Below are 27,801 nucleotides of genomic sequence, written 5' to 3' on the forward strand. Positions count from 1 at the left end.
CTCATTTTAACACACAGCGCAGATCACTGCCTCTATATATAAAGTTATGGAACTTTTTGATAGACGGGGGGAAAAAAATAGACTCCATGTGACCTGCATGACCCCTGGGTCGGAGAGGAGGTGGTATGTCCTGGGCCAAATAGAAAAACGAGGGCCTCGACAGGTAACATGAAGGCCGACGGTTATGGACCTTAAACAATATGTATAGCTTGGAGGAAAGGAGAGAGGGGAAGTAATGTACTAGGGGGCAGTGGTTTTACGTTACTAGGGGGTAGTAATTTTACGTTACTAGGGGGTAGTGGTTTTACGTTACTAGGGGGTAGTAATTTTACGTTACTAGGGGGCAGTGGTTTTACATTACTAGGGGGTAGTAATTTTACATTACTAGGGGGTAGTAATTTTACGTTACTAGGGGGTAGTGGTTTTACGTTACTAGGGGGTAGTGGTTTTACGTTACTAGGGGGTAGTGGTTTTACGTTACTAGGGGGCGCCTAAAGTCATGCCGAGGACTGGCTATGTTTTTGAAGCAGGGTAATCTCTCTTGCGGCCTGGACGGGCCGAATGGTTCTTACCTGCTGTCAATTCTCTGTTTCTATCTCTGATAAATTGCCCGCTGAGCTGCATCACAACTCAAGATTGAGCATCATAACTTATACCACGGCAATGCAATGGTTAAGATTAGTGACATTTTATGGCAAAGTGCTGGAAATGTGATATTTATAAACATTAAAGGATAATTGTAATTCTGTGTTTTAACCCCTTCAATCCCCTATAGACGTACCGGGACGTCCAAAAAACGCCCACAAAGAAACCCCTATGGACGTCCCGGTACGTCCAGCCCTTCATGCAGCGTCAGGGACACATCCCTGCCGCTGCACGGGAGACCAGGCTGTCGTTTGACAGCCTGGACTCCCCACTGACAGCAGACGCCGGCTTTGCCGGCTTTCTGCTGTCCGATCGCCTGTAACAGCTTCCGGCATGAAAGCCGGTAAGCTGTTACCGGTAAACTGCCCGATCGCGCGGTTGCAAACGCGCGATCGGGCATTCCCTTCCGGGTTACGTCACTGCTGACGTAACCCGGAAGGTCATCGGAGGACAGGATATCCCCTGCGGGGATATCCTGCCCTCCGATGAGGCACAGAGACGCTGCGATCTCTATGCAGGTCTGTGAGGACCTGCATAGAGATCACAGTGTGATCGGTGCAGGGGGATCGCGGGGAGGGGAGTGAGAAACCATGTCTCTCACTCCCCCTCCCGTCCTGTAACAGAAAAGCTGGAAAAAAAAAAAAACGGTTAGTCATTTCAAAATAATATTAAATAAATCATTAAAATAATAATATAAATAATACTAAAAAAAATTATAATATGAGCTGTGATGTCACTGTGACATCACTGGTATGTTCAGGAGGTCCCTAGGAGGACCTCTAACCATTACTGTGTAAAAAAAAAAATTTAAAAAATACAAAAAATTTACAAAAAATTAAAATAAAAAAAAAATATATAAAAAAAGATAATAAAAAAAATTCTTAAAAAAACCTTACATCCCATTGCCCTAGCATAACATCTAGCCAGTATAACCCTCCTGCCCCCGTTCACAACCCCCAAACCTGTTAAGCCATAGGCATAAAAATTATACAAAATTGTACACCTAATAGTATGCTCCCTGGTGCTGGGAAAGTCTGGAAAATCTATATAAATTAGGTATTTCTGAAATCAGGACACCTGAATTGATAAACTTGGAGGGGATTTTCCATCACTTTACCTAATTTTGTGAGGATTCAGAGGGAAAATGTAAAAAAAAATTAGTTTATTTTTCTAATCTTCGTTAGTTTTTACTAAATTTCTCATTCTAAATTTTCAGCTAATCATCCAACTATGGTATCAAACGAAAGCTCTATCTCTCCTTGAAAAAACAATATATAGTTTACATGGGTACACCATTCACAGGGAAAGAGAATCATCGCTAAACCGACATACCCCAAAAATGGCAAAATTGCTCTGGGCTTTGAGGTACCAAAAACCCCTGGGATTGAAGGGGTTAAGAGGATGAGTAACTTTTTTTGCTGAGATCACAACCATTGCTTCAGAGCCTCATAGCTCACAACAGTCCCTCTATTTGAACAGTTAAAAAAATAGGACTGGTTCACTATTTCCTCAGGACAAATGTAACTTCCAGCTCACTGTCTCTGCTCCCCGCCCCCCATTCCCCGCAGCGAAGCCCATCTCCAAAGAGCCGGTACTTCGCAGTGCCGTAAAACAGGAGACCTGGGTTATTATCCAAGAGGTTCTGCAGCAGCTGCAGTCTCACTGCTCCGCCTGTAAAGAGCCTGAACCGTGCTGCGCACCCAGACCTCGCTGCACTGCAAGTGTTTGTGGGCGGAAGGACCCTCCGTGCCGCCGCCTCGCCTGCTTGGAACAATAGAAAGTGGAAGTACATTCGTACAACGCACACCCAGAAACCCAGCACAAAACGTCATCTAGTGGGCGTTGTCGGGGGCCGGTCCACTTGTACACCAATAGCGGTTTCGACTCCACCCCTTTCTGAAACATCCCCGCCTTTGATTGGCTCGGTGGCTCTGAGACGGCGCTTAGGCCACCTCCGATTCCCCGGCCTCGTCTGTCTGTAGTCACAATAACGCATCGAGAAATTGGCTGTGCGGACAGGGATGTCCCGGGGCTGCGATTCGGAGGGATGATGATGATGGCCAAAGCGCTACCCGTGCGTTTGCCGCACCCGGGCGTGATCGTCAAGGAAGAGCCGGACGATGACTCGGACATTGACGAGCCCAACTTACTGCTCAAGAAGTCAGACAGCGCCGAGGCGCAGATCATCCACAGCGGCCACTTCATGGTGTCCTCACCGCACAGCGAGCACCCGCCCAAGAAAGGATACGACTTCGATACAGTTAACGAGCAGGCCTGCCAGACATACAGCTTCGGCAAGACCAGCACATGTCATCTGTCCATAGATGCCTCCCTCACCAAACTGCTGGAGTGCATGACACTCGCCTACAGGTACCGGGGACACATGTGTCTGTGCACCGAGCTGCCACCGGCGCGTGAACATATGGGCACACGATATACCAGCCAACAGTTCGTTATTAGCTATCATACACACGATGACACGTTCACTATAGCATATCGTTATATCACATGCCGCAGATTCCTGTGTGTATGTTTCACACTATTGGCATTCTTTAGAATTCAAATACATATATATATGTAGTGCCCATAAATATATATATATATATATATATATATATATCTGTGTGTATGTGTAATATATATATATCTGTGTGTATGTGTAATATATATGTCTGTGTGTGTATGTGTAATATATATATATATATATATATATATATATATATATATATATATAAATAAAATCATGTATCAGATAGTAACCTTTAAATAGTAGAAATGTTTTATTTAGGAAACACACTAATAAGAAGAGCTCCGCTTGTTTCAGTCTTTAGTATAGATAGTGTTTCCCTTCCTGTTTATGTGGGAGAAACGCATATTCCGGTTACATGTCCAGATTTAAAAAAAATTCCGTATACAGCATTCATACGGGACATATAGATGATTTGTGTGTTAACCGGCATTTCATAACTAGGCCTATAATTATTTAGGTTTGTTTACTGTGCCTTGGCAGTTAGAATAGACAGAAACGGTGCCAACCGTTGTGTATTTTCCTTTATGTTCACTCTTGTTAAAGTAACCGGTTCCATTTAAAAAAGCGTAATATAGGTTTCCTTCGATATATGCCAAAATCTTGTCACCTATTCGCAAGCACTGGTAATAGAGAGAAGGCACGGTTTGTCTGTGTGGATCAGTCTGATTATACGCAATGCTTGGTTCTGATTCTGGAATAGTTCATCTCTAGTACTGTAAAAGGCCCAGTATTCCAAATACTCCGGTAGCACTACTTAAAATAAATTGCCCAGAGATTCCCCATGATATATTTATGTTATGATTCCCCCATGATGTATTTATGTTATGATTCCCCCATGATGTATTTATGTTATCATTCTTCCCCTCTTACTCCAATTTATATTTTGCGCAAGCAACATGTTTTAATGCGTCACTGGCACCTCTGGCATTGTTATAATAGATCTCCTAATTACATGTCAGCGGCCCAGCATCTAGATATTAAAGCCACACATGACTAGCATCGGGACTACTTCTTTTTTCGGTTAAAGAAGTGACTTATAGACACTAAGAAATACACTGTTACTATTATTATCTTTAATTTATATGGCGCCAACAATCTACGCAGCGCTTAATACAATACATATATTCAAGGGATATAACAAGACTAGAATTGACAGACTAAGACAAACCGATACATTAGTTGGAGAGAGCCCGGCTCGCAAGCTTACAATCTTGAAGGGTGTTTCTCCTCAAGGTGTTTGTTTTTCCAATATTAAACCCGTTCTTTTTTTTGTTTTTATTTTATTGCCGTTTTACTCATTTTTCCAAAACGTATTAACAGATTAATCTAAAAACCTAAATTAACTATAAACTTATAAAAATTAACTATAAAATTAAATATAAATATATTCAATAAAACCAATCTATTATGTAAGGAGGACCCTGCTCATAAATTGGAAATATAATCATGTTCGGTACTTTGAGGAGATTTCTGTCAAGGCCCGTTTTTTGCCTCCATTTTTTTGCTGCACGTACACGTCTTTATCAACGTGTGATAGATTGGGTTGGAACGCGCAGTTAATCAAACGTGTGGCTTTTATTTACACGGGATGGGAGAAGTCAGTGGACAGAGGTTTCCACGCGTGGTAAAATGATTTGTTCTGTAGTCTCCAGCTCGTAATGGTGCTCTTGTTGGTACTTTTCTAATCTGTTATTGTCTCTGGGTTTTTTATATATCTGAAAAGGCTTTTGCAGAGACGTGGTCCCCATCTGTGTTTAGTGAGTTTAGGTTGGGCCGCAGTCATGGAAAGAATTTGAACTCGCTGCTGCATTAGGAAGGGCCTAGTATGGAACGTTTCTCCGGCGAGTCGGCCTGCGGAATTCACCTAATGGGGGAAATGTGGAACACTCAGGCCCATGTAGTCTCCATGCTAAGCGTTTGGAAGTTTTTCCGCCTCACCTACAACTTACCGTTCCGTGCGTAAACATTTACTTGCATGCGCCATGCATTGTGACTAGCTGTATGTATGTGGAAGAGGAAGGCTAATGAATAGCCAGTTACTTGTCGTCTTCTTTATATGTTAGCTTATATATCACACGGCTGTTGTGTCTTTGGGATGATGGAGGTGTGAGGGTACGTTTGCCCATGTGCTTGGACAATCCATCCCGTCTATGCCATGCACGTAGAATGGTTATTTTTAATGGGTGTCTGGTGTAAAAATTCCAAAATCGACATTTCTTTGGGATTTTTTTGCTTTGTCTTCGCATGAAAAGTTGTCTGCGATGCTTGTGCGCATAGAAATGTGTACTCTTTGGGTAGCTTTAAATATTTGTTTCTAGATGTTTGAAATGAACACTTTCTGCGTTGTGTTCACTACACGGCTTCAAGTACGCAAAATGACAACCCAAAATATTAAAGAGCATAACATTGTTTCATTGTTGTGAAGCTCTAGGTTAATGTATACATTTTTTTATTGGTGGTGCAGGAGGGGTGAAGAGAAAATGTTCCTTATCAGGGCTTATATTTACGTGACAACAATGTTGCCATATCGTCAAAAGAAGGGTCACGTTATCTAAATAATAACAGAACAAGTCAGGGACGTTTAGACTCTCCCACATCTGTCACAATGGAAATTCCCAGAAGAACTAAAAGTGGCATTTATACACCGACTTTGGAATCTGAATTCACTATGAATTTTTCTCCTAGGTTGTTAAGTTGTCAAAAGTATAGCTTGCAGATCTGATCATAAAATGTTTGAAGGTGGACATTATCGTCGTTTATCATCTTTTGTTTTTAGGAAGGCCATCTGTTGAGCACACACGTTTTCTATGTTTAAGAGCATCTGTTAAAGTTGTGTGTCTCTATACCAACTTGCGCTGGTGTTGGTCCATGGGCTACCCAAGCCGTTGTCTGTCCGTGATCGTGTTGTATGTACACCGACTGCACTGCTGTAAAGCAAAACATGGTTTGTTTGGGGCTACATAGTGTGTTTTGGAAAAGCGCACTCATGATGCCTTCTGTAATGAAACGGCTTTTACGTGCAAACTGAAACTGGAAGTACGTAATCTTATGTGAGTCACCGTGGGAAAATAAATTGTATGATGCTGAACAAAAACAGCTCTTAATAGCCTGACAACTGTGCTGGGTCCGTCCCAGGTGTGAGGTATCGCTGGTTTTTAAAGTTCCACCATTGGCGCCTGAGTGTGTTGTGCATACTGTTTAGATTAGAATGACCTTTATGCATGAATGTTTCATGTAGAAATGACTCTAGTGTACTTTGTGCTAGCTACATATGTGTGTGTTTGTGAAGATGTGTGACTTTAAAGACACTGAAACCTAGAGGTAATGTTACGTTTTGAACTCTGTTGCAACACATCCGTGTAGTTAATACTAAAGTCTGCTTAAGGAGACTGGGCTTTGTTGCCGTACCCTCCAAAAACGCACTATGCAGGTCATGTAGAGACGAGGGGACTTTCGTTCTATTGCATCTGGAACAGTCATGTAAAGAAGTTGTCCCGTTATGGAACGTAGAATTGGGTAATTACCGCTGTGCTGTCTGCCTTTAAAAACAGTTGATATTGAAAGGAATGGGTCTGGGTCACGCAGCATTGCGTTATGCGGCCTCTCTGAAAGCCGCTGCTTGGTGCGTGGAAAGGGAGTACTAGGCTCGGTAAAGAGCCAACTCGTGGACGTCGGAACCAGCCCTGTATAGAGCTTCTGCTGGATACATGAAGTGATTATGTATAGAGCCAGTCGGTGAAACCCAAGATGCCAGGAAGCCTCTGAGTTGCAGTGACGTCCCGGGACCTGAGGTTTTCAAGCCCTGAATGATTTTACTACTGATTTTTATAACCAACACACACTTACACAATGACATGCTTTTTTAGGGTCCTTAAAAACATAAAGCTAAGTGGTTTGGTGGAATAATATGTTTGTTTGCGGGGGAATTTATTTTAATATACTTTTAAAATGCCGCAGACGAGACTGGTCTAGCAAGTGCTCTCCGCCAAATACCTCTTAGTGTTCAGTAACCAGTCCCAGGCCAAGATTTCCAGCTGCTGCTTTCCAGTATGATGCTTTCTGCGGGTTTAGCACAAACAAGCAGCGTGTGCCGGGCATGAATGTGGGGATTAGCGCGCTGTAGCTTCGGCTAACCCTTATGAAATTGGTTCTCCCGTATCAGTGTCTGTATAAATCCTCCCCCCAGGGTGCATTCGCTCAGTACAGTTGCCCCATATCACCAGAGCGGACCAGGGCTCCCTCCCCGCTGCAGGGGGTCATGACCTGTTTGGGAAGCCGGAATAAGCTGAGAACATATTGTGCGGATAACACTCTGAGGAACCATTTGAAGGGCTCTAGGGAAAGCTCCATGTCTCCCTTTTCCCCTCTTTGCCCTCGCAGAGGACATTCCATTAGGAAGAGCTCCATTCCGTACACTTACACTGGTTTCACCGTAATGTTACGGATTTCTGTGAGCAAACGCCAACCGGGGGGAGTTAAACGTGAACTATGGACTCTGAGCGTGATCTATCTACAAGCTCATCAGAGCCAAAGACACTTTTAAACCGATTCAGTGGCCTTTTGCTTCATCTGCTTAGGGGGTTTGGTGAAATGACTGCAGCTTCTCCGAAAACTTCCTATACAAACTTCCTAGAGCAAACTTTTTTTTTTTCCCTTCCAAAATGACATTTATTTGTGTAGCGCCAGCAGATTCCGTAGCGCTGTTACAATGCGAGCCTACAGTCTAGTCGGTGTTGAGGGGGATCATGCAAGTAAGCAGCTCCCTTATATTTGAATTTTACTTTGGCACGACTGCAAAAGAACATCGGTATTTTTCTGTTGATTCAGGCGTCGCATTTCTCCTTATGGTCTGTGATTGTTGTTACACATTTTCCAAGCACTTTAGCAGATGATTAATTATTATATCCTAACCTGAGTGTGAGAAGCCAGCTGAAATGTTGAATTTAGTCTTCCTTGAGATGCTTGTTTTAAAATATCTTTTTTTGGACACTGAAAGCAAGTAAAACTTTAGGAAGTTTAGGAAGATATATACGAAAGTGTTAGTGCCATGTATAAAGGGAAACCTCTCTACATCTTTTTCTATGTTGGCCCAATAACCAGAGGGGCCGGTTTTGGATAGCATTGGCTCCATTGACTTGCTCCACCGCTGGCTGGTGTGAAGCTCACTGGGGTTACGTCTTCATAATGTATAGTGATGTCAAGGAGCTCAGACAACAACTCCGATGACAACTCATGACAGAATGCTATATACGGAGCAGTCGCCTAGAAAATCAATAGTATTCCTGCTGATCTCTCCACATGGCTCATCTGTCTGGTGAAAGTGACTATTACTGTCTTAGATTAGTTATGTTATGTTTGTGTATTAGATGTCTGTAGATTAGTGATTGTATGACATGTATTAATGTTATAGATCGAATAGCGCTGCAGGACCTGTAATGTTTAAGGGGGTTTATTTAATGTGATTTCAAATATTTACACACAGTAAAGTTGCTTTGTGTGTCTGTCACGTGGCAGAGAGTCAGCAGTTTTGTGTTTTAACATAGGGCACATTCAGGTCCGCTGAGTCAATGAAATGGTATGTGAATGCTGACCTCTGGTACTCTGGTCACTTGGTTAATACTAGGAAATTAATTGTAAAAATGTTTGTTACTTAGAGGCTTTCAGTGTTCAGTCTCGTATAATATCCCACCATGGGTTTGCAAAATAGTCAACGTGAAAATTTAAAGGGAGCACGCAGCTATTATATACATTAAAGTGTCCATTTAAATGCAGTGCTGTATACAGTAATGCAGTTCCAATAAACTTTATCAGCAAACCTGGAGGCTGCCATCGTTGTCAGTCATGTGATATTTGGGTGACTACCTTCTTCAAACATCCCAATGAGCTTACAGTTTTAAGTGGTAAGGAAGTCCAGTTTATCCAATGAAATCCATTCCTCCATTTCATTAGAGTGTCAGTGCCTGGGTCATTAAAGAGAGCCTTTTCATTGTTCATCAAAGTCGGTATGATAAGGAGTCAGTGTTTGTCGCTAACACAACTAAAACACATACAAATGACTAATACACAGCTGCCTGAAACAGAAACGGCTGTGTAGGAGAAATACCGCTGTGTGAGAAACAGCCAAACTCACTAAAAAGGTGAGGTTGCCAAAGACAGTTTAATGTGAAAAGTCATACACTATGGCAAGACTGAGCACAACAAGGTAGTTATACTGCATCAGCAAGGTCTCTCCCAGACAGATGTCTTAAGGCAGACAGGGGTTTCCAGATGTTCTGTACAAGTGGTCCTCCAAAGACGAAGACGCAGCATGTGTCAAGGAAAGGCCAAGCGACTCAACTATTCATGGAAACATAGGGAAAAACGGAGCATAAAAATGGCAGCAGGTGCTCTGGACTGAGTCACAATGTGAAATATTTGGCTGTAGCAGAAGGCGGTTTGTCCGCCAAAGGGCTGGAGAGCGGTGCAAGAATAAGTGTCTGTGGGAAACGGTTTCTTGCAAGTTTTGGGATGTATTTCTGCAAATGGAGTTGAGGATTTGGTCAACAGGATGTTGATAATGTTGGGATTCCATGAAAAAAAACAATGCTAGTATCAGGCAGCACTTAATATTCAGGTGCTGGAGTAGGACTCCACCTAGTCCAAAAGAAATTAAGAAGATATCACTCTGCGCTCTGTAATAGTGACGTGTATTTCACAACCAACACAGACGTTTTCTCCTGCAGGATCTTGCAATCGAAACTTAACTATTTAAATATGTTTTTAGCGCTTGAAATGAACATATTATGGGCACAGCTTTCATATGTACCACAAATTTGATATGCACATTTTGAAGTCTTTGCCGTAACATACCTGTTAACATACCTGGGGCTAGACTTTTTTTGCGGACTGGGACTGGCCATCTGGCACACTGGGAAATGGCCAATGGGCTGCTAGCCGACATCGCCTCGTACTCCGTACGTAGTGTAACAAAGTAGTGTTCGGCCACGTATCAGGTGGCCGCCAAATGTAATTTGTCAGGGCCATCGCCGCTCTGGTCCTGCTTTTTTTTCTGTCTAGTCTCAATAGTGCAGTTGCGTGTTTATTCAGCTAATTTCTGCCTGGGGTGATTTGCGTTATCAGTCCTAAAAGGTTTATAAGGTTATTTCTAGTATATCTGGAGACACCCTGGCTGATAGAAGGCTGGGTAATGCATTTGTTTTTGATATGGTGTAAGGGTGTATGATAAAACACAAACACACAAAGCATTGTTCAGATATCACGTGTGAAGGTTAGGCGATTTATTCCAAGGGAATCGTGGATAGCGTATGGCCTTGGGCATTATGTATACGTGTCTTTTACCCACAGCCTCTTCTCTACATCTTCTATGTGCATTTATTTGGGTTGTCACTAACTGTTTTTATTGGCTTTGTATAAAGTTTCTAGTGTCATGGTTTCCCTGAAATTCTCACACTTTGTTGTCATTAGCCATCCGTGGGCCAGCAAGCTTCCCTGCAAGAAACTGGCCTTGAGTTATGAGTAAGTAAATCAGTAGGACTTTGTCATGTCGCTGCGTAACGATTCATTATTCAGGGCCTGCTCCGGCTGCCATGCAGCTGCTTGCTGGGCTGTGTAATATTGAACAAGTTGAACTGTCTCACCTTGGTTCTCCTGCAAATACACAGATTATGAATAAACCCCAGCGAAGGTTCCTCACGTTTAAAGCAACACTAGAATTCCCCATAAAGCAATAGTGACTGTCTATGAACTTTAATGCATTCTTTACCTTTTTAAGAAACAAAAAGCTTACTGCCCATCCCTTTCTTTCCGTGTTTTGCGCCGATGGCAGCGATTCTGTGCATCCAAGCGGGTAGTCTAGGTAGACCCTGTTGGATTTGGTGATGGTGAGTATACCGCGCAGGGGCAAGCCGGAGATATGCTTATCGGACCCATCTCCAGCAAGCCTCTGAGCTGAGAGGATTCTGCGTTTGGATGCAAAAAGAAGTTAGGATATAAGGTGACACTCAACTGTCTTATTCATTAAAGTGCATTTGATGTTTGTAGTGTCCCTTTAACTGTTATATGCTCTTGTGTACCCAACTCCGTATGATTCCCTGCAGTTATTGGCACGATGTCATATGGATGTGACAATTACTGGCAGATCCGGTTTGAATATCACCCTGGCACTGGAGCGGCACCCCTCTGGGTTGCGTGTCTCCCATGCAGAGTGTGGCTTGGCAGTAGATGGGTGATGCCCGTAATTGTGATGATTTTACAAAGAGCACTTGCTGTGATCTCTCAAAGACCTCTTGAGTGATTATCAGCGCTTGCTGTGCAGTCTCTTTGGGACACTGAGCCCAGTCCCACCTAGTATTGAGATAAGTGCTGCGCTATCTACTTCTTTTTGTTTCGTCCATGGGCATGTGTTACTTCTCGGGGCGTAAAGTAAAGCTGTATGAGTTTTCAAGTTACAAGAGTCGAAAGCTTACTGTTAAAATCTGTTTTAAACAAAGATGACCATTGAACTTTTTAGTTCAATGATTGATATAGCAAATAGAGCAGCAGGCACTTCCGTGGCGGGATTGCGTTTCCGTTTTTCTAGATTTGTGGATCATAGAAGATTGGTTCTGCCATGTTATGTGTTATACATCTTAGATCCAGAAAAGCTTTATGCTAGGAAGAGGGTCCTGCTCAAATGAGCTTACAATCTAGAGGGAGTTAGGGTGCGTTATACAAGCAGATAAAATGTTACATACACTGTAAATGTATCAAAGGTATTTTAAAACTCTGTATGCTGTTTGGGTGGTTGTGACATAATGCAGTTTATTAGGAGGGATTTAGGATGTCACCAGTCTGATATAGGCAGTATGAACTAGCACATGATTGTTTTCCCCTCTGCTTACATTAATAGCATTCCAGAGGAACCATACAAGGCCAAAATAATTGACATTCGATAGAAATAAATCCAAGGTTAACCCAGTTGTCACACAACTAAATTGTGTTTGTTATATAGCCCCAAGGGCAGACTGATAGTAAACCAAACCATAATTCGTACTGTGCCACATTATATTTTAGCAGTTAGTTATGATAACGATGTACAATATGAAGAAAATAAAGACCAATGTTTGGTGAAAGATGGTACGTTGCTTAAAAACGTCTATATAATGAATTGCGCAACTTCAGTGTTGCTTATGTGGGGTTTTTTAGATATATCGTACTCCTTCTTTTTTTTTTTTTTTTTTTTTTTTTTTTTATGCACGAAATAGTGTGTTTTTGCTTCTTTCAACATGTCTTTGTGGATTGCATAACTGTGACAGTATATAGGGATAAACTAAGAAACAGAGCCCAAATCAAATGCAATTACTTTTAGAAGTATGTACGCAGTTCCTACCCTGGAAATTTTCCGGTGTTTCATTAATTTAATACGGCAATTGGGATGGATTATTATGCTTTTATTCTGTAATCCCAAGGACAAAAACCGGATCCCTGCCAGTTTTCCATAATGCCATCGGATGTAGCATACAAGTGCAATATTAAGTAATCATATCTCATAAATCTGAATTTGGTTTATTTTATAGTTCATATTCTGTTATTTTCTCTTACTATCAACAATATACCAAGCAGGGCTTTTTTTTCTTAATCCCTTTCCTATTTATTTATTTTTTTATATATAAAATAAACAATACACTAACTCTAAAACAAGAGTTAACTTACCTCTCTCCTTGTGCTTGTATGGTGCAGTTTCTAACAGTACGTCCCCGGTTTTTAAAACATATTTCCACCATCTTTACTGCGACAGAAATGTAATAAAGGCTGACATTTGAGGCCGGCTTAAAGATAAAACAAGGCATTCAACGCTGGGTTGCTGATTAACTCCTGTTCTTTGGGGCTGGCAGTGTGAGATGGTATAGAAAACCAAAATGAGCACTATTACTGCAGAACACATACTTTTCCTGGCATACAGTGGCAGTACGATTGGGGTATTGTTCTTTACTAGGGACAAGATGAATCTAAAAGATCAAAAAACACAATTAAATGCCCCGGAGCCCCTCCTCCTTACCCATAAAAACCGGGGCCGAACCGGAGGTAGACAGTTCTTTTCTTGTCCCTTTCAGGGACAGACAGGATGGATCGTCGGTCCGGACAGGAGTTCGGCATCTCTGCGGCTGGTGAGGCGCACGGGTTGCTGCCTGGGGGTCTTCGTTGCCTCCGATTGCTCCCCGGGTGGTGAGCAGAGAGAGGTTTTCCCTCCGTAGCGGTCCGCGTTACGGAGGATGTATCTGTTTCTTCCTTTTCTGTACAAGGAAGTGGGAGCATGAGCAGTCTGGTGGAACGCACGCCCGGGTGTCGTTGCGTTCCACTGAAGATCCGATCGCGCTACTGAGCATGCGCGAATCGGATCTTCCGGAGGGCGGCAATTTTAAATTGCATTTAAAGCTCTTTGCCTGTCTGACTGCTGTAGCTTTCGTCAGTACAGTGCACCCGTGTCACCAGCCCCCCACACGGTTCAGAGGAGGTTAGGGTAAGATATTTTCTTTATCTTGGCTCTTTCCTATCCTCTTCCCTCCTAAAAAAAAAAAAAAAAAAAAAAAATTTAATACGCATTTTGTCTTTTCATCAGATGTCTAGTCCGTTACCATCAGAGAATCCGGATAAGGATAAAAGACCTGCTTCTGCTCCCAAAAAGGCCACTGCCAAAGCTAAGCATTTGTCATGTGCTGAGTGTGCTACTCCACTACCTGACGGCTGCAGGAAAAAAGTGTGCAACGCCTGCTCTGCTGAACAGCTTGCTTCTGAGAAGCGCAAAGACCTCCAATCTTTCCTTGGGTGGTTCCAGGAAAATTTGGCTCAAACTTTTGAGGCATTTCAGTTTTCGGCAGCTCATTCTCAGGAGAAAGTCAAGTTGGATTCCACGCACAAGCGCAAGAGATCCAGGTCTTTCTCTCAATTAGACCTTTCCTCGGGTGAGATCTCCCGGTCCTCTAGTTCATCAAGTGATAGTTCGGAGGAAGAGATGGTTTTCCCCTCCCAGGAACTCCGTAAGTTCACCAAGGAGGTGACTCGTATGCTCCTAGTAGGTGATGTGGGGAAGGTTAAAGGTTTTCCTGTACTCCCTAAGGTGGATGACCTTATCGCCAGGGAATGGAAGCACCCTGGAAAAAGAGCTTTCATTTCTAAACACTTTAAGCAGTTGTTCAGGCTTCAAGGGGAATATTCCTGGGAGGATCCCCCCAAAGTGGACGTACAAGTGGCCCAGCTCTCCAAAAAGACTACTCTCCTTATTGGTGAAGCGTCCGGGCTCAAAGACCCTATGGACAGGAGAGCGGAGACTTCATGCAGGCGTGTTTTCCAGGCGGCAGGAGCTCAATGTAAGGTGGCGGTGTCTAGTGCTGCAGTGGCTAGGGCACAGCACATGTGGCTTCAACTTTTGCAAGATCGTCTTGCGGATGATTTGGATTCTGAGATTAATAGACTGTTTAAGAATTTAAAGCTTTCCAACTATTTTTTTTGTGGATTCGGCTCAGGAATCCCTTAAGCTCTCAGCCAAGAACATGGCATTGGCGTCTGTGTCACGCAGAGCCCTTTGGTTACGGTCCTGGACGGCTGATTCCGCTTCTAAATCTGCGCTTTGTGACTTACCTTTAGAGAGTAAGATGCTGTTTGGTGCTCCGTTGGAAGATCTTATTAAGCAGATTTCGGATACGAAAAGGGCTTTGCCTCAGGATAGAAGGCCAAGGTGGAACCGCAGATATCCTTATAGGAACCCGAGACCCGTTTTCCAATCCTCTAGATCTCAGAATTTTCGTGGGCCATTTGGAGATAAGAAATTCCAAGATCGGCCGAAAAAGCAGGATACAAGAAAGTTCTGACTGCAAGGTGGGAGGACGCCTGCGACACTTCAGCCTATCCTGGGAACAGACCACGCTAAATCCGTGGATTCGTCAGATTATTTCGGAGGGTTACAGGATAGAGTTCATTCGGCCTCCGGTTCGCCAGTTCCTCATTTCGTCCTACCCCTTGGTAAGAAAAAAACTGGACACTTTTTTCCGAAAGCATGAAGCTTCTGGGAAAAGCTGTGATAGAGAAGGTTCCTGTTCACCAAAGATTCCAAGGAGTCTATTCCCGGTTGTTTCTGGTACCAAAGCCGGATGGCTCCCTGCGTCCGGTCCTGGACCTAAAGTCGGTAAACCGCTGTATCCCCTACCAGCATTTCCGGATGGAGAGTATCACCTCAGTCACTCAGGTTCTAAAGGAGGGAGATTTAATGGTCACCTTAGACCTGAAAGACGCTTATCTTCATGTACCGATAGCCGAGGCGTCCAGGAAGTTTCTGAGGTTTGCTTTGCGCGTCAATCACAGAGTGCATAATTTCCAATTCAAGGCCCTTCCATTCGGTCTAGAATCAGCCCCAAGGGTTTTCACAAAGATCCTTTGACAGCTCACCTCAGAGAACAAGATATTTCGATCATTCCTTACCTGGACGATTGGCTGATCATGGCTGCCTCCCGGGAGAAACTTTTGTTAGACCTTTCCGTGACTATGAAGTTCCTAGAACACCACGGCTGGTTAATCAACAAGCAAAAATCTTGTCTCATTCCCGCTTCCAGGACTCTTTTTCTGGGGTTTTTGGTGGACTCAATGTCCCTTTTGCGTTTATCTCCCGCGTTCCAAGCGCCTCAAAATAAAGCAAGAGATCTCGTCGCTGCAAAGAAGTCCGACTTGCTCTGTCAGGAAGGCTATGAGCGTTCTGGGTCTTCTTACCGCTGCCATCCCGGCGGTTCCTTGGGCAAGGTGTCAGCTTCGTCCCTTGCAATGGCAGATTCTCTCGAACTGGTCCAGGCAAGAAGAGGATCTGGAAACGCCCTTCACTATAAGTGGCCAGGTTCTCTCCCAGTTGAATTGGTCGAAGCAGTCGTCCCATCTCGCCAGAGGGCTCTCTTTCCGGCCCAGAATTTGGATTATTATCACCACGGATGCCTCCGGCCGAGGATGGGGAGCCCATTTGGGTTCCCTTTTTCGAAGGGGAGATTGGGCTCCAGTAGATGCTGTCCGCTCATCAAATTTCCTAGAGCTAAAGGCGATTTTTCAGGCTCTCCTGGCCTTCAGGTCATTCATAGAGGGTCAGGCTGTCAAGATCCAATCAGACAACGCAGCGGCCGTCGCTTATATCAACAAGCAGGGTGGAACGCAGATACGGAGTCTTCAGATCCTGTGCCCAGTTATTATGGAGTGGTCCCAACTTCATTTGACGGATATTTCAGCAACGCACATCAGAGGCCGCTACAATGTAATCGCAGACGATTTAAGCAGGGCAAAATGGTCACAAACAGAATGGTCTTTGACCCCACAAACTTTCTCCACTCTGGTGGCACTCTTTGGTCTTCCGGAAGTGGATTTGATGGCGACTCGCAAGAACCGCAAGGTCCCGGTGTTCGCGTCCCTCAGCCGATGGGATCTTCCTCAAATTTTGGACGGTCTTTCCATGGTGTGGAATTTCCGGTTGGCCTACATCTTTCCGCCAGTGGCATTGATTCCTCGCGTTCTGCTGAAAATCCGCTACGACAAGGCCAGGGTCTTGGCCATCCTTCCATACTGGCCCAACAGGGGTTGGTTTGTCCTCCTCAAGCAATTGACCATCACCTTTTGGGAGCTGCCAATCTCTCCTCAACTTCTGGAGAACGCCGACCTTCGCCCAGAGCTTCTTCAGATGTTCCGTTTGACAGCCTGGCTGTTGCAAGGCTGATCTTGAGTGACCAGGGTTTGGACGAAGACATCTCAGACTTTCTGTTGACATCAGTCAGAAGTTCAACGTCCAAAATTTATTTCCGGGTGTGGACCAAGTTCCTCCGGTGGTGCGCCGCTAGGCATCTTTCCATTTTTCCTCCTTCCATCAATTCCGTCATTTGTTTTTTACGGGAAGGTCTGACTTTGGGCCTTAGTGTCTCGACCCTTAAAGGGCAGATCTCGGCCCTTAGTAATTTTTTTCTTTCAGATCTGGCCTCTCACGTTCTTATTAGGCGTTTTTTTAAGGCCGCCACTATTCGCCGTCCGCCTAGGAGGTCTTTGTTTCCGTCATGGGATCTTGCCATTGTGCTTCGAGCCTTGTGTTCAGCGCCCTTCGAACCTCTGGAGGAAGTGTCCATGAAGCTTCTCTCTTTGAAAACAATTTTTTTTAGTGGCTATTACCTCGGCTAGGAGAGTTGGGGAAATCCAGGCTCTGTCGTCCTCTCCGGAGTTTTCATGATGATAAGGTTGTTCTCCATGTTAAGCCTTCGTTTCTCCCTAAGGTCATTTCCAGGACCAATATTAGTCAGCCCTTGGTTCTTCCTACTTTTTTTCCGTGTCCTTCTTCTCCTGATGAATTGGTTTGGCACACGTTGGACGTCAAGAGGGCTTTGGAGATTTATATTGCTCGGACCTCCTCCATCCGTTCTTCGGACCATCTGTTTATCAATTTTTTTGGACGTTCGGCTGGGACAGCAGTTTCTAAAGCTTCTATTTCTCGTTGGCTGGTGGACGCCATCCGTCTGGCCTACCACTCCAGTGGTCTCACTCTACAATGGCCCGTCAGGGCTCATTCCACTCGGGCCATGGCGGCTTCCTGGGCTGAAAAGGCTGCAGCTTCGCCTGAGGACATTTGTAAGGCTGCTACCTGGTCCTCATTTTCCACCTTCGTGCACCATTATCGGCTAGACATCTTTTCCTCCTCTGCGGCGGATTTTGGGCGTAAGGTGCTCCAGGCGGTGGTCTCCTGATGTGGCCCCCCCATTTCTGGGATCTTGCTACATCCCAATCGTACTGCCACTGTATGCCAGGAAAAACGGAAATTTTTTCTTACCGTAAATTCCTTTTTCCTTAATACAGTGGCAGTTCCAGTTTCCCTCCCTTCATGCAATAAATTAAGTTTGGCAAGCAATTTTGTGTCTGTCTTGTTACTTACTGTCTACCTCCGGTTCGGCCCCGGTTTTTATGGGTAAGGAGGAGGGGCTCCGGGACATTTAATTGTGTTTTTTGATCTTTTAGATTCATCTTGTCCCTAGTAAAGAACAATACCCCAATCGTACTGCCACTGTATTAAGGAAAAAGGAATTTACGGTAAGAAAAAATTTCCGTTTTTGGCAAATTACACATACAATCTAGCCCTGTTCATGTTCATCATTAAATATATTAATCCTAAAAATATAATAATTATTATTATTACTGGATACACAGTCCATGTGTTAATGCTTCCTAAAGCCTTGCATCAGATTAGTAGCTCCTTTTAGGTGTAGTGCAATAAGGGTTACCATACAGTGTAAAAAAGTTCTTTATTTGTGCAAAATAAAATGAAAGCAAACAAAAAATACACAACATAAAATATAGAGGAGATTCGTCAAAGTAAATTTGCGGGTTTAGACATAGTGTCCCATCGAAAATCTCCAGTATATGAATGCCAGTCTGTTGTAATTTACTCTTAGTCCTAGGCATGAGTTCATCAAGATTGTCAGTCTAAAACTTTCCTCAGAACAGGGACAGCCCTGGAAAGAATTGAGTACCAGTTGCATATTTCATGGTGCCATTTTTGGGCACACTGCATGTGCATACCTGGGAACTTCAGGGATCCGGCTACCCAGAGCCTTCGCTTGCGGGACGCGACCAGGACTGCACACTGACGTCAGGGGGCGGTCCTGTGACATCGGTGGGAGGTCCCGCTGATGTCAGGGGGCGGTCCTGTTGACGTCAGTGAGCGGTCCCACTTACGGTGGTGGGGAAACACCTCCGCGACCCAGAGGATTCGGGTCTTGAAGCGGTGCTTCACCCGGCAATCTCCGGGGCAAACCCGGGAGTTCCCAGGTATGTGCATGTGTTGGGTTCTGGCCCAAATATTTTTTGTTTATAATGGGGACTAACCCCGGCATTTAAAGTATGCTTAAAAAAACACATCAGTCTTAAATAAAATACGTATGAAAACGCGTAGTTCCTAATATCACTGTGACCCATGACATCTTGCAATGGGCTGGGAGCATCTGACACAGCACAGTATAGTTTGTATGCGGGGAAAAAAATGAAATTAAATTAATATTTTTTACATTTATTTAAATTGCTGAAAAAAAATATTTAAAACAGTTCATAGTAGGTACATGTTGCAAATAAACAAACATGTAGCTCCCCTAAAAAAAATAATAATAAAAAAAAAATTGGCAACCAAACAGCATATCTGTGCCATCTTCGCAACCCAACAGCATGTTGGTGCTCCCAAATAGCCAGCCCATGCAATCTTTGCCCCAATCAGCTTTTCTATGTCCCCAAACAGCTTATATGTGCCCTCAAGCAGCTTGTCTGTCCCGTCTTTGTCCCCAAATAGCTTTTCAGTGCCCCCCAAAAAACTTGACTGCTGTTCTATCTTTGCTAAACAGCTTGTCAGTGCCCCCAAACAGTCTACCTGTGCCATGTTTCACCCCCTTGCAAACACTTACATATCCATGCTTATATGGTCCATGTAGGATCAGCCCTTTGTGAACAATTTTGGACCAGCCCAATGGAAGCAGGAACACAGCTGTCTGTGTCGCATTGGCTGGCATACGTGCAGTGGGAGTAATTATACATCTGACTGTGGTTGCAGCCACGGCCACAAGTATAATTAATCTGCTCACTTGGGACTTTATGCAAAATATAATCCACTTGCTGTCTGGGATTTCAGCTTCCCATGCATGATTTACAGACAACCCCCTCATTATACAATTGTTAAAGTTACCATATATACATAAAATGATGTGTTGGAAAGGGTCAGATTCTTCTATTGGCGAAACCGATTGGAATGAATATCTTCCCTGTTATTCTGCACTCGCTATACACAGCTGTAACTTGATATAAATATTATTATTATGGAGAATAAACGCAGGTTTCTATAGCATACAGGCAGATAAATGTATAAACTCATGATGTAAGTGGTGGTCACGCTGATTTTTGAGTCCGAGCAAAAGGAGGAAGCCACTTTTCATACCTCCCATACAAACAGTCACAGGTTTCACAGGACATGATTTCCAGCCACTCTCCCTCTGTCCTGTCTCCTGGTTGCATTTTCCATGGGCCATTATAATGTGGTGATTTAGTATAATGTCTGAAGCCTTTTCTATGTATTTTCCATGCAGCTCCACATCCAGCCACCAAGGCCTGCAGAGGAACCATGGCTTTAGACAGCTTTTACACCCTACCTGTGTCCCTTCTTTTAGGGATTTTCGGGGGGGGGGGGGGGTTTGTGGGTTTTTTTGTGTGAATATGTGTTGACCAGGACTGGATTGTGCTCATTGAGCTCTTGCTGTCGTTGGCCAAATGTTTCTGGTCTCTGTATAAGTGAGCCTTCAGTTTGGGTGTTTGCCTTGGGGACCAGATGGCCAGTCCTGGGTTGGTGAGACGACGATTTCATGATTTCTCTGTGTTTTAACTATGCATTATGAAGGGCCAGCTCTTGTCTTGTTGCAAGAGAAGCTGACTAGGATTGTCCCTTCATAGCACACACTGAATTTGGAGAGATGGAAATCACTGATGCGACTGATATCTGATAATTATGTGACAGTAATGGGTGACAGTGTATATAATGACAGCAGACGATACAATATAAACTGGTGGCATGAGACTGCGTGTATTAGAATAGTTATTATGTGAGTTTCAAATCAAATCACAAGGTACCCTTAAAATATGATGAAATTTAGGGATAAAACACACAGTTCAGTGTGTTCAATCACTAATGAAACCTCTAATTTCCATCTGTAAAAGAGACCTAACTTTATTAAGTAGGCTTAATAAAAACACTATCTTCAACTAAAGATTATATTTTTCCTTTTCAGCTATTAATACAAATAACTCTTTTTTTTTTGGGGGGGGTCAGGGGGTTGGTATCTTTATTAATCTAAAAGTATGGGGGGGGGGTGTATTTCTATCCAGTATTAGAAATAAGATAGAAGTAATTTCCCCCTCAGTCCTTGTCTGTCTTTAGGTCCCGGCCCAGTTGCCTTCAGCCTTCAAATGTGCAAAGGTCTGAGCGTAAAATGCTGGGTCGGTGTTTACGCGCAGCATTTTTGCGCTCATTAGTCCAGCAATAGCCAGGCATCTACTCCAAAACTCCTCCTCGCTGTCTTCTTTTTGATAGCAAGAGAACCCTGTGAAGATTCTAAGCCATTGTTCTTCCTCATTGTTATGACCTCATTATCATGTTGATAAAAAGTCATGGACACCATGTACTCCAACTTCTGTGACTCTTCTAAATTAATAAAGTAAATTGAACCAAAGAGGATGTAATTTATCCACAAGTCTAGCAGTGGCCTTGAGTGCTTCTTCTGTAGACGCCATAAACCTGTTGTCCCACCTGCTCTGCCTAATTTAACACATTTGTAACGAAATGCAGTTAGAAACATAATTTGTAGCCCTGCTTGGTGCTGAAACCAGTCCTTAATTAAGTAAATTTTTGCCTTTACTTTTTTTTTTCTGGGAACACATAATTGTCAAATTAGCACCATAGCAGCTGGAAATGTTTCTTAAAAGTATTTTGTGTTGTTTTTATGTCATTTAAAATGAATTAAAAAACAATCTGTTGAGATTTAATTGACTAAGGAGATGGGCAATTTAAGCATCCAAGGACAGACAGACGCCTGCGCTATTCACACGCTGTTCACCGTAGGACATCCTGCCATATATATATTTGCCATATATTTTTGTCTATACCTAAATAGTGGTCATTGGGTAGCCTTATAGGAAATATAATTAAATGTTTTAGGGGTATTTGTGTAATTATTGCCAGGTGGGTGGCAAGCAATTTCTTGCTGCACTACTGCATAGCTCGTTCTTTCTTTTTAACTGTTGGCCTTACCAGTTCAGCAGCTTTATAGGGCCCTTGCATCATATACAAAGCTAATTACAATTATGCCCACCCTTGTTCCTTGTGCTTAGGGCCGCTTACTTTCTTTTCTCCCCCAGCCACGTTGCTCCGAGGTGTCCCTTGCTGGAGGGACTAAAATCCCCATTCCTCCCAGGCCAAGTTGCTCATTGAGTTAATTAAGTGAAACATGACTTGGGAAAAGTTGAATGAAGCCTTGAGCTGTTGTATGAAATCTGCCCCATGAAATCTGAATTTGTTTTCTTTTAAGAAAACAACTTGTTCTCTTTTTAATTACTTAAATTTAAGAAATATTATCTGTTTACTTGCAGCACCACTGGGATTCTGTACTTGCACGTCGCTGTGCCGAGGCATGCCTTCGTGCTCTTCCAGTGCGTTCCCTTGCTGTTATTAACACCCTTTTGGATTGGGTTAGTGTTGGGAAGGGACAAGAACATGACGCTCTGGCAGAAACTCTGCAGGGTACATGGAGCTCAGTTTTATGTAAAGGGACAGTTTAATGTCCCGTACAAAACAACACTTTCCTTCACTTTCCTTACTAAAAGCAGCTAACAGCTGGCAGGAAAGATCTGCCATTAAAATAAATGGGATCGCTTTCTGAGCATGAGTGCACTCGTTTGCTGTACTCGGTCGAGTATCTGTATGAGCGCACTACTGCCAAGAAGATATTTGTTCAACTCAATACAATGGGCGGTCCCTAAACCCATTGAAAACAATGCATTTTGAGCCCGTACATGTACGGGCTGTGTCATTAGGAATAGTTTGTGTCGTTACTTTTTCTTTGGTATGTAATAATGTTTCAGTGGATGTTATTAACACGGTGTTAAGATTGTGTGCTATTAAGATATAGTTCTATATAATGTTTTATAACTAAAGGCAATACATGCTTGGGTTTGTTTATCTAGAGTATGTTGATATACAATTACTAGTGACAATGCTGTCCATCTGAGATCCTTTTATTTTTGGATTATACTTCAGGGGTATTTTAGGAACTGAACAGGAGGTCATAGCAACATGATACTTGCAGAACTGGGACTATATAAGCCAGTGGCAATTCTAAATTTAAATTCTCACCCCTTCTTGTTGCAGCTTGCAGAACTATGCTGTAATATGACTTGGCAGCAGGAAATCTTTATTTTTTTTCATTATTAAAAGAACAGCTTCTTTATTCAGTGAGACTTATCGCTTATTCATATTTACCAACATCTGGCATGGTCAAAGAGGGACACAGTTTTAGCTAGGGGCAAGCCCTTACCAGAACTTTTTATTGGCTATAAAGATGGCTGTTTATGTAATTTTAGTTATGGATTAATTACTTTAAATTATGTATTTCATTCACACAACTTTTATTTTAAGCACATTCCTCCAGTTTATAAGCACATTACTGAAGGACACTGTGCTACACGTCTAGGAGTTCAAATCTCCAGAACGGGTAGGCCTACACCCCCAACTTCTCTCTGATGTGTCAGCAGACACGTGCATGGAACGTTACACACGTGTTCATTTGTCTGAAGACTACCTACTCCCACTCCTATGGAATGTAGATACAGCCACCAGCCCAGCATTTTCCAGGACATAAAAGAGTTGAATCAGGGACCCGAGAATTGACTCCTAAGTCCTGGGCTGTCCAGGTTAAACTGGGACACGTGGCAACCCTAGATGTTGATTTGTATAAACATTTCCTGCTTTACATTATAGTGACCCCCTAGGATTGCAGAACGCTGACTCATACTCATAACTCACACCCAGCAACATTCTACACTCATAGAAAAGAGGAACAGTAGGATTTGGATCCCAAAGAGGGACATTTCCTTCTAACCCAGGACAAGTCGGAGATAAGACATTGTACTATTGTGTCATCACAATATTACAGAATAAAAACCATTACATTTGCTGCATCTTTATCCACTGCTCGGTACTTATGTAGCAATAAAGGGTTAACTAGGAATGTGCTAAAAGAGCACAGTATTGCATAATGTCTCCTCCATTAGACTTTGTGTTTCATCATTTGTGACCTTAAAGGCTGTGTGTAAAATCCACACGTATTTCAGTCTAAAAGGGAACGCTATACTTTTCGTTATTCCTTTTACAAAAGAAGTGCTCATCCATGAAAATTAACAGCTTATTTTCTTAAAAGGACGTTTTGTTCAGATATGTAACTCGTTAAACTGCTCATTTTTTTTGTATTCATCTAGTTAATATTTTTATTGCAATCCTCAATAGATGAGCATATCTGGGAACTTCTGAGCGCCGGCTATCCAGAGCCTACCCTTTCGGGACCCGGCCAGGACTGGGTGGTCCCGCTGACACTGGTGGGTGGTCTCGGTACCCCGATTTAAAGGGGAATTGGGCAGGGACTGGGGCGTGTCAAGACCCAGCTCCCGCGACCTGGAGGATTCGGGTGTTGACCCGGGGAACTGGAGAAGTGGTGCTTCTCTTGGAGTTCTCCAGGTCATACCTGGAGAGTTCCTAGGTATGTAGATGAGGGTAATCCTGCTGTGTGCCATAGATGTCACAGAATAAATTCCGTAAGAAATCCGTTAATGTTTATTATTAAAAGTGCAACTTTACGAAATGCTCTAAAATGTTAAGCCGATAAACAGAAGCAGATGTTTTATTGTCATGCTCTAATGGTTTATTCCTGCTTTTGTGTTACATGACAATTAAGTGTTCCTAGTACAATTTATGAATGAGGAAAAATAATATTTAATGATTAGAGACAATGTTTTAGCCATTTGATAGTACTAGGAATTATCTTTTTTGTGTGTGTGTGTGGCAAAAATTCAGGGGGGGTTAGTTCATTTTTAAAATGGAAACTTTCCTAACTTTTTTTTCTAACATGTTTGTAATGGTATGTTACCTTTGTTTTGATAAAGCATGAATCCACGTGTTGTGTCTGCGGCCATATTGAGATTCCAGTGTTGTGCTGCCAGTATACGATTATCTCAAAGAGCTCAAAGCTCCCAGTAGGAGGTGTCCAGGTGTCTGATATCTCCCATCCAAACTGGGTAAAGGTTCAACTACTTGTGTGCTGTGTGCACAGAGCAGTTACAGGTCTAGGTAGATTCAACGTGGTCATGCAGAACAGAGTCCAGGTTTATACCTTGTCTTGTGGTGTCCCTGAACTTCGTACTAATACCATAAAAATTTGGAACCCAATGTCCTGATGATACCAAATTGGTGCACCTTTAATACCATATTGTGCATCCTCAGATCCTATTCATTTAACGTGTTACATGTTTTTAGGTTGTAGGCTACAGATCTAAAGGCTAATTGTCACACACAGAAAGGTGTTTATCATCTTTCAACTGTTAAAGTGTGTGATAACTTGAAGAGCACTCAGGCTAGAATACTGTTTGGTGACCCCCACTTTTATTCCTATTATTTTAGATAGGAGTTTGTTTACACAAAATGATTCTGTATTTACACAACTTTGTCTACATTTTTCTACTTTTGCCTTGCATTTTTATCTAAAAATCACACCCGGAAAACATTCTGAGCTCTTAGAAAGTTGGTACATCAGAGGAAGAACAGGGATTGGTGACCCAATAGGGCGATCTATCCACAATAAAGCATCCCAAGAGCTGCCACCGCATCTGTCACCCTAGAAAGGATATGCCAGTCCCCCATACCATGACCTGTATCTGGTACTGTTTAAACAGGGAAAAGAAAAAATGTCGGTGCGCTAAGCTAGTCTCAGGCTCAAATAATACAAATGTATAATATGAGGCCTACCAAACAGTGTGAGCATGCTGCAAATACAGTGTGTTGGCTGTACAATGTATACAAAAACAAAATACTGTCTGCGCTTCTCACCCTAATAAAGTTGGCAACAAATATATAAACATAATATAAATGAGAGGTTTTGGTTATATGAATTGGCCAAAGCATAATTAAGCTCACCCGCCACGTCAAGGCACACTCTCAATAGGGTGAGATCCTACTCTCACCTCCTACATAGTGGGCACACAAAGCAGTGTATACTGCTACCAAAACCTTATTAATGTGTTGGGGGAGGTGCAATTAAGCCTCCTCCCATTTAACCCCTGGACAGCAAGCTGCAACCAGACTGATGAGGAGCCAACAACCTCAAATATGTGCAAACAGGGAAAAGAAAAAATGTCAGTGCGCTAAGCTAGTCTCAGGCTCAAATAATACAAATGTATAATATGAGGCCTACCAAACAGTGTGAGCATGCTGCAAATACAGTGTGTTGGCTGTACAATGTATACAAAAAACAAAATACTGTCTGCGCTTCTCACCCTAATAAAGTTGGCAACAAATATATAAACATAATATAAATGAGAGGTTTTGGTTATATGAATTGGCCAAAGCATAATTAAGCTCACCCGCCACGTCAAGGCACACTCTCAATAGGGTGAGATCCTACTCTCACCTCCTACATAGTGGGCACACAAAGCAGTGTATACTGCTACCAAAACCTTATTAATGTGTTGGGGGAGGTACAATTAAGCCTCCTCCCATTTAACCCCTGGACAGCAAGCTGCAACCAGACTGATGAGGAGCCAACAACCTCAAATATGTGCAAACAGGGAAAAGAAAAAATGTCGGTGCGCTAAGCTAGTCTCAGGCTCAAATAATACAAATGTATAATATGAGGCCTACCAAACAGTGTGAGCATGCTGCAAATACAGTGTGTTGGCTGTACAATGTACTGGTACTGTTTAGTCTGTCATAAGTGTGGTTTAAATCTCATAATTTTCATTATATTTTTAAAACATGGCTATTTTAACAACCTTTCATAAACAGTGGTTGGTCATACAGCCTAAAACCTACCTACCCGTTGCAACATGTATGCAACATTGTATTTAATGCTGAAGAAACATATTCCTTGTTTGAAGTGGACACCAGGTCCCAGTTAAACATTGGGTTTATATTGTCAGATTATCAGAAATGGGTTATCCACAACTACAGTCCCAGACACCAGGGACACATCAGTGGTATCTTAATCCATCTTTACCAAAAATATACTGTTTGACCTTTAATTTAAATAAGGCATAATTGTGTTCTGTATTGTGCAATGCATACTTCTATTTTAGTGGCTGATCTGTTGCTGAAATCCTTCAGAGATCTGGTTCTGAGTGTGGAGTAGACGCTGCCACTTAAAGGGGAAGGAGAGGTCTTAGAAACTATTAGATTTCTAAAAATGGAGCATATGTGTCGGAAAATGATGCTCTTTTAATTCTTAGTAGGCAATGTTTGTTTAGGAAGTGCCAATGTGTTTCTCAGTACAACACAATAGGCAAGCAGAAATGTAAAAAATATTTGGGGACTGTCCAAGTATAGGCAACAAAACTAAAGTTGGGCACTCTGCTTTTATAAGAGCTCACGGTGTGCATTGATTGTATTTTACTCTTTGAAGGGGGTGAGGTAGGTGTAGCTAATGGCCAAACGTTTACAGTGCACTCATTGAAGTGTTCCGAGCAGCTAGATAAACAGACACTCGGTGCCAACAAGGGCAAGCTGGAAGCCCCGGAAAGGAATTTAAGAATGAGTGTGAAACTATCCTGATGACATTATATATATATATATATATATATATATATATATATATATATATATAATATAAAGTATGTAAATGTAAACTAAGAAGCTGGTTTACAAAAGGGCATCCTAGGTGGGCTAGTTCGTTATTGGCTAAGTTTCCTGCGCCCTCCTGTAGTATAGTGTAATGTGTATGTGGACAATGTCAGCTATTGACAGAGAGATGCTGTATTCAAATTATCTGACTATGTAAACATGCAGAAATCATTAT

General features: G+C 42.7%; 1 protein-coding gene across 1 annotated transcript in view; it reads left to right on the forward strand.

The window, feature by feature from the left end:
- The first annotated feature begins 2,698 nt into the window (after positions 1–2,698).
- LOC149289102 (MLX-interacting protein-like) overlaps positions 2,699–27,801 on the forward strand; it is a 43,641-nt gene continuing 18,538 nt past the window's right edge. Inside the window, exon 1 of the mRNA XM_089491088.1 lies at positions 2,699–3,015. Within this exon, the coding sequence (XP_089347214.1) occupies positions 2,699–3,015 (317 nt within the window). The remainder of the gene's footprint in view (positions 3,016–27,801) is intronic.

This window comes from Sceloporus occidentalis, unplaced genomic scaffold (assembly GCF_023333645.1).
Source record: "Sceloporus occidentalis isolate IW3139 unplaced genomic scaffold, rSceOcc1.0.p SCAF_48, whole genome shotgun sequence".
Classification (NCBI taxonomy): domain Eukaryota; kingdom Metazoa; phylum Chordata; class Lepidosauria; order Squamata; family Phrynosomatidae; genus Sceloporus; species Sceloporus occidentalis.